General features: G+C 29.9%; 1 protein-coding gene across 1 annotated transcript; it reads left to right on the top strand.

Moving 5' to 3' along the window:
• Positions 1-3461: 3461 nt before the first annotated feature.
• Positions 3462-5058, top strand: LOC112091037 (L-type lectin-domain containing receptor kinase IV.2-like). The gene has a single exon (XM_024163748.1). The coding sequence runs from the start codon at positions 3582-3584 to the stop codon at positions 4578-4580; it is 999 nt and encodes a 332-aa protein (XP_024019516.1). The 5' UTR covers positions 3462-3581; the 3' UTR covers positions 4581-5058.
• Positions 5059-8388: the final 3330 nt, after the last annotated feature.

The following is an 8388-nucleotide window of genomic DNA, read 5'->3' as shown; positions in this document are numbered from 1 at the left end:
AACAACCAACCATTTAAGATAATTACAGCAAAAATAACTAATTTTACGATGCTGCACCACATTTGTGCGTTGACCTAGAAAAATTTCAGGGGAGCAAAACTATACCTCTGAAGACATTGGCAAGTGAAGAAAAGAGGCTAAAACGAAGAGTGTAGAGATCCATAGTTACTATACTTAAAAGAAACAAATATAGTTTGGTATCAGTTGTTACCTATACATGTTTATGACTAAATAAAACCCAAAGTATGCGTTTAGTTAATTAATTGTACAAATAAAATGAAGTTATTTATCTTGAAGACCCAGGAGTAGTTTATATCTGGATACTTCAATGGCAGATTAGAATTCTCTTCCCAAATTTCTAGCTTCACAAACACATGCCTTTTTTTTTTTTTTTTTTTTGCTACTAAAAACTAATAAAATTTAGGAAGAGAATTCTGAGTCATTGTGTCAGTGTACTGGAAACAAGGTGGTTGTATGATGCCAACAATCTCAGCTTCTTAGACTGATTCTCTACTGGACATAATTGTGAAAAAAAAATATTTCACTGGTCATAAGCTAAAAATTTAGTAATCTTCACAAGGAAAAAACAGACACTTCCGAACTTAATCTTGGTAAACCTGTGGTTACTTGAGGTAATCTATTCGGGTTTGGAGTAATGTAGCTTGAATATTGTAGGACATAATTCAGAACTCAGACATTCAATTAAGATTCTCAAGCCCGTCATTAGACATTAAATAGAAACAGAGAAAACGGCAGCATGGAGCTACCTAGGGCAGTTGCTATTTGTCTGTATTGGAGTTTGATGGCTCAACCATATTGAGCCATTATCCTTGAACAACTGAGAATTCAATCATACGCCTCACCTCCTTAACATTTAATTTCCACTAATGTATGAGTGACAATTCGCATTATTGAGAGTTCGTGTGGAGTTTAAACTAATTGTTTGCAAATTTCATCTGAACACTACCCGTGACATAAAAACGTGGATTTTATCGACACAGTTGTACTAAGCTTTGTATGGAACCACTGGCCGTAAGGGGAAAAAAAGCACAAGATTAACTAGTGATACTTACCACATATTTACTATGTTTACCATATCTAAATGTACAAAGGAGATTCTCGGGCACGCTTAGTGTACCGATGTCAAGTTTTTCTAACCGTTAAATTTACGTACTTTTTGACTTTTACGTGATTTTATGCAGATTTAACAGATATAAAATATGACCTACCAGTATATTTAGCGTATTAAAGAATGTCCTAATGTTTAATGGTCAAAATGATAAAAATCAGTGTTGTCCTTATTTTATTTTTTTTCTTCCTTTTTTAAGTGTGATTTACATAAACACGTCAAAAAAGTTGTGTTTTCTTACCTTACCATTGAGTCCAGATTTTCTATTTAATTTTTGATGTTTTAATTAGTATCTAATCAATTAAATCATACTGCATCATTCCATGATAAGCACAAAAGAATTAGTTAAAAAGCATATCAAATTTTTATACGACGCGATATAATTTAATTGGTTAGACACCAATTAAGACACTAAAATTGGACATAAAATCTAAGGCCCCGTTCATTTTGTTGATTCGAGTTTAGAATTTGAGTTTTGTTACAGTAAAAAGCTCTTACAAACAATCACATCTAACTTTTTTGCTACAGTAAAAAGCTCTCACATAAAATCACATCTCAACTCGAATTAAAAACTCGAATCAGCGAACTAAACGGGCCCTTCCATTAAAAATTGAAACCGTAGCTTTTGATTGAAGCACTGCAAACACGTGGGTTCTTTTGGATTTGGAAGGTGGGTTTAATTGATGAACTTACCTTTAAAGTTTATAAATTTAGATTTTTATCTCTTATTCTTTATTAATACCCATTTTACCAATAAACTATTTGACTAAAAAAGATATTAATTAAGAATAAAGCGTAAAAATTCAATATACATTTTAAGATGTATGTATCTCTTTTCTTATTTTATAATGAATGTAGTTTAATTAAAGCGGTTTAAATTAGAATTTAAATCGTGTGAGTAAAAATATTATAACATAATTTTTTTTAATCAGAAAAAAACATTAATTAAAGAATTATTTATTTCACATACTTAAACTCAAATCATTAAGGGGATGTTTGGTTGGAGGATTCAAACCATGATTTGAATCATGGTTTATGGTTCGTTACAGTGTTTTCTCTCACAAAAAATAAACGTAAATCGAAAATAGTTCTAATCACATGATTTTAATCCATGAACCAAACATCTCTAATTATATTATAATATAAAATTTGAATTTTAAACGTCAGAATAAAAATTCATGAGTTTAAATATACCTCTTGGCACTTTTCAAACCAACCCATCCTCTAAAAACACTCGCATAGCAGAACCACGTATGTTCGCAACTAAGGGTGTGTTTGGTTGGGTGGAAAGGAATGAAATAGAATGAAATGGAATTCTAGTTTGATGTTTGGTTGGATTTATAAGAAATGAATGATCATTCACAAAGAATGGTCATTCACCTATTTTTGGTGAATCATCATTCTTTCTTCATATAGGATGAATGGTCATTCTAAGTTCTTTTTTTTTCCATAATTACCCTTCAATACTATAATATAATTAAAATATATTATATAATAGTTATATCATTATTATATAATAATGGTATATTATATTATTAATAATATAATAATTAATATAATTAAATATTAATATAATTTTATAATCCTAATATTATTATGTATTATACACGTTATGGCTACATAATGTGTTAATTATAATATATTTATTTAATATAATCTAATATTAATTATATATTATATTGTAATTATATATATTATATTATAATATAATATAATTATAATTTTAAATTGTATTATAACTGAAATATTATTGTTTCTTATATAATATTATAATATGTTTTCTAATATTATAATTATATTAACCATTTTAATAATATTATTAAATTCCTTATCATAATTATATAATATATCATATAATAATAGTTTTATTGTATTATATTAAATATAATAATAATACATTATATTATTATTATATATAATATAGTATAGTTGTAATTTTTAATTATATTATATCTAAAATATTATTTTTTATATGATATAATCTTATAATATAATTTATAATATTATAATTATATTAACTATTTTAATAATATTATTATATTCTATATCATAATTATATAATATATTATATAATAATAATTTTATTATATTATATTTTATATATTATATTGATAGATAAAATATTAGTGTTATATATAACATAAAAGTAAATTTTTTAACATAAAAATATTCATGTTCAATTTCAAAATTTTTTTAAAATTACAACTAAACAAATAAATCAACTTTTTTTTTTTCATTCTCATTATTATTATCATTTTCATTTTTATTATCATTTTTTCACTGGTTAACTAAACGCACCCTAAAAGTAAAAGTAAAAGAGTAAAGACAAGAATTACAGAGGAATTGGGGAAAAAGGAAAAGAAACAATGTTGGCCTACCGTGAAAAAGAATTTACCGAAATCCATCAAAATCCATAACTTGCAGAAAATCAAGAGTTTTTTCTGCTGAAGTGATGGCAGTTTTCACCAATTCAATATACTTTTCCTCATTCTCCTGCCTTTTGATCTTGTTCTCTTCTCTAACCCTAACCCTAATCGCCAAACCCATTTTCACTTTCGCACTCCAATCGCCGACAAAATCGCTCAATTTTGACTACGAGATCGCCCTCTACGGCGACGCCAAGCTCGAAGGCGGCGACGGCGGCGCGAGCGTGAGGCTCACACGCCTGTCAGTTCCGAGCTCGGGGCTTCTTCTGCGCCGGAAGCCGTTCAGGCTTCTTGACCCGAACCGACTCGGCAATCCGACGTCGTTTTCGACTGATTTCGCCTTCTCGATCTCGCCCGGCGATGGCGGTGGTGTCGCGCTCGTCTTGGTTCCCGCCGATTTTGGGTCGAAGCTCTCGAATCAAGGCTCGCCTAGTGTTTCCGGAGAGAAAAGATTCGCCGTCGCCGTCATTAACGTTTCATCGACGGATTTAGGGCGCAGAAATGGAGAAAAGTTGAAGTCTTGGATTGATTACGACGCGAGCTCGGAGAGATTGGAAGTGAGGTTGGCTAAATTCGGAGCATCGAGGCCGTACGATCCGACGATCGCTTACGCCAGAGATTTATCGTCGATGTGGGGAGACGAAGAGGTGCTGGTCGGTATAAGCTCACCGTCTTCGACGGAGAATTCGTCTCGGATCATCACCGTTTATTCTTGGAATTTCAGGTTCAGAAATTTCCCCAATTCGATGCATTCTCTCCCGGCTGATCCGAGAGTCTCTAGGCAACATCCGACTGATCATCAGAAACGGCGTGTTTGCCCATTGGCGGTGCTCGGAGGGCTGATCTTCGCGACGGTATGCGGGGCTTTAATGGCGTTCGCAGTTCTATTCTTGTGGGCTGTTGTTGCTGCCAACAAACACACGGTTTTTCCTGTTGATCTTTCCCATGTGAAATCTATGGGTTTCAGGTATGAGAAGTTCGGTGTAGTTGTAGAGAAAGATAATGGTGATCGTGTTAAGAATTAGAAGCTGGATTTTGCTATGTTGTTTGTTTTTTGTGTTATCTGTTTTGTGGATATAGTGCTCAAGTATGAAAACTATGGTATTTTCACACTATTAGTACGAAATATGAATACTTCTGTTGTTTATGTACTAAGTTTTATTCCATTACTTCTTAACATGTAAGCTATATAGCTCAGTTGAAGAAAGAATGGAAAATCAAGATGACGTGCCTAGATACTTTATAGTTAATGCCTAGTTGTTACTTACATCTGAAAGCCTGCAATGATTGTTCATCGAAATTGTCCACAGATCTAGTATACAGGCAGAGTTCTAAGTAGCCTTCGGCACGTAGAAATCCTTGTCATAGTCGTTCAAATACTCGATCCTTGTACTTAGGATAATGTGGCTTAAACGCGGCTTACGGTCGTAATGATATAGATTTTTATTTTTATTATCATTGCAATTTCTAAATGAATGGAACTCGTTGTTCTTTTCGCCATCATTTTGTTGCTAAAGAGTATTAGGCAATTTGGATGACCAATACTAAGTAACGTTTCTTTGAGTTATGTTGGACGACCCATTGGTGTCGGCCATGTTATTACAGTTTGTGTTTTCATTCCGTAGGCCTTTGTTATTTCTCTCTCTTATGTTCCCTTGCTTTCTCTTTTTAACTGTCTGCTTTTTTATTTCGTTTTGCTTGTCAAGTGCTAACGAACATTATGAATGAGCTTCTATAGCTGCCTTATGATTGAATATGCCTGATTATGGAAGAAGCCCTTTTGTGTGCTTTGATTAGGTTAACAGTTGATCCATATATTAGAATGTTGACATCTCCATCCTCCATAATATTTCGCTACTGACCCTGACTAGACTTAAGGAACAATCAAGTTGTATTTCTCCATTTTAGCTATAGAAGATGCTCATTTCAAACAATGAGTTATCATGTGATAGAGATCTTACTACACAAGCACAGACGTTATAGGACTCATTAACTTGTTTATACTTATAAATTGTGAGGAGAAAATCAATGTTCAACAGGATCTTTGTATTGGACAGCTGTGCTTATTGTAATGAACTGTTTAGTTTGCTGATTCGAGTTAAGATGTGATTTTATATGAGAGTTTTTTACTGTAGCAAAAAAGTTTGATGTGATTATTTATGAGAGTTTTTTATTGTAGTAAAATTTAAATTCTAAACTCGAATCGGTGAAATGAACCTGCTTATTATTTATAATACTATAGTGGAGTGAAAAGATTGATGCCCACTATATCTCTTATTTAATACGAAATCCTATTGTGAATCTTTTCTCTCTCTTTTTTTTAATTATTTTTTTAATTTTTTACTGGAATTCCACAACCATTAGTAACCAATGTTTTTTTAGTATAAAAGATGTTGGTATATGCGAATTTATAATTTGATAAGGACAATGCTTGCTGATTAGTTTATAAAAAGAAAAAACTTACTTGGTGCTTTTGTTAGGGCAGAGTTTGTCAGGAAGGCAAGATAATGATTTCTTTATGTCGTTTTCATGTGACTTCAACAAGAATAATAATAATGGGTGGTCAATGTTGTAGTCAATAAAGATTACTCAATTTGATTCTCTCATTCACGCTAACTTTTTTTTAGAGGGAGGGGGGAACAAAAAACAAAGGACGTGTTTAAAATTGATTTTTTGTTTATTTTTAAATTACACGCGTTTTGAGGTACGTAAATAAAAACAATCTAAAAATTGTATTTGTTTAATAAATGTTTTGAAAATAAAAATAAAAATGAAAATAAAAAACAGTAAGAATGATTTTTTTGAAGAAATTAAAAAATGATTGAAAAATTTTTCTTTTTTGTTTTTATTTTTTAGTACTTATTAATAATATTATAATATATTAATTAATAATTATAACTAAATATAATTTCACCCTTTTTTATACTCAAAATAATCTCTTAAAAAATTAATCAACTGTAATTTCAGAATCGGTCTCAGAATGATTTTTAAAACAATCTCATTTTTACTTTTGTATTGAAAATAAAATCATTTTGAAAACGTTACTGAACGAGCCTAAAAATATGACGAGGTTGATTTTTTAAGTGGATTGGTTAACGTGATTGGTTAACGTGCGACTGCGTCCCATTAATGAAAGGCAATAATGGCATGTTTACCTACACATAATAGGAATGGCTGTGAATCAGAATGAGCAGGATTCAGAGTGGGTATGATTCGTAGTAAGGAATCAGAGTCAGAATAAGTCGTTTACTTGGTGACAAGATTCAGAATCGGAGTCATTTCAAATCTCATCCATACGTTTACTTACACCCAGAATCAGAATGAATTAATATAAAAGTACTAATATACCATTTAAATTAATTATATATTTTTAATTTAAAAATAAATTGTGTAATTGCTATATTAAAATTAATCATTATTAAGACATTTAGTATAATAATAGGGTAATATAATAATAAATATAAATTACAAAATTATTTAAAATATAAAAATAAAGTTTCAATATTTAAATAAAATATATAAAATAAAAAATAGTGTTAAAAATTAAAATATAATATTAATTTATTAAAAAAATAAAATACATATTTATTATATTAAAGTTAACAATAATTAGGCTAATATTATAATATTAGACAAATAAAATGATAAATACAGATTCTAATTATTATTTTTAAATTTTATTTTTGCTTTTATAATATAAGTAACATAAGGATATGATAGTAATTTAATGTTAATATTAAGAATGAGAGTCCCAATTCTAAGGAGAGGCACGAGAGTGTCAATCTCATTCTTCAATCTTAAATTTGAGTAGAGCCCACCAATCTCACTTTCATTCTAGGATAAAAAAAAAAACAAGTAGACATGATATTGACTCTTATTCCCTACTCTCATTTCTCAATCTTAGTAAGTAAACATGTCATAAAAGTTTTACCAATCAAGAGTAATGAATCCCAGTAAATTCATAAATACAAGGTGTGTTTTGAATTTGAAGAGCTTTTCAAAAGCAGCTTTTACTTTTTTAGGTAAAAATGTTGCTTTTGAAAGTGTTTCGACTTTTTAAAAGAACTTTCAGTTAAAGTTAAAAAATAAAACTACTTAAAAAGACACTTTTATTAGATTTTAAAACTTGTACTAGAGTTTAATTAAAGCATTATAATTTCATTTCAACACTTTTATTATTTATTAAGAAATTTAAAAATCATTTTAACCTATTAAACTCTTGGTTTCAAACCCTTTTGGAAAACTCACAATTTTTATTTCTCTTCTTCCACTAATTAGAAACAAAAGTAAAAACTCATTCTAATGCTGAAACTTTGGATGGGCCGCCCGCGACTACCGAAAATTCTGAATTTTTACCTGATGACCGAACCCACCTGAGCCCGAATTTTCGGGCTACCCGACCCAAGCAAGACCCTCGACAGGCTTCAGGTAAGTTTTGGCTGTCCAAGCTCGGTCGGGCAGCCCGAGACCACTCGAGGTGCCCGAAGTATTTTTTTTAATATTTTTTATATATTTATATACTATTATTATATTATATATAATTTTATTTATTAATTGATATGATATGTATATAAATAATTTTTAAGTTATTTATTGTAAAAATTATACAAAAATTATAAGGGAGATTGTAATTTGAAATTTGAAATGAACACAAACTATATAAAAAAATTATTTATTTATTAATTTTTAAATTTGTAATTCATAATTGTCTCGTTAAAAATCTTGCCAAGAAAAAGTCAATTGGGATAAAAACTTGGTAAGAAAAAAAGAGTGCAATCATTGTGGAACAAATTACAAATTTGACGAACTTACAAAGTCTATGCAAGATTACAA

This window comes from Morus notabilis, unplaced genomic scaffold (assembly GCF_000414095.1).
Source record: "Morus notabilis unplaced genomic scaffold, ASM41409v2 Scaffold1819, whole genome shotgun sequence".
In the NCBI taxonomy this organism is placed as follows: domain Eukaryota; kingdom Viridiplantae; phylum Streptophyta; class Magnoliopsida; order Rosales; family Moraceae; genus Morus; species Morus notabilis.
Note: the sequence above shows the minus strand (reverse complement) of the source record. Positions and strands in the feature narration are given on the sequence as shown.

Excerpts from the sequence above, each read along its gene's own strand:
- LOC112091037 (XM_024163748.1), top strand. The coding sequence starts at position 3,582 with ATGGCAGTTTTCACCAATTCAATATACTTTTCCTCATTCTCCTGCCTT.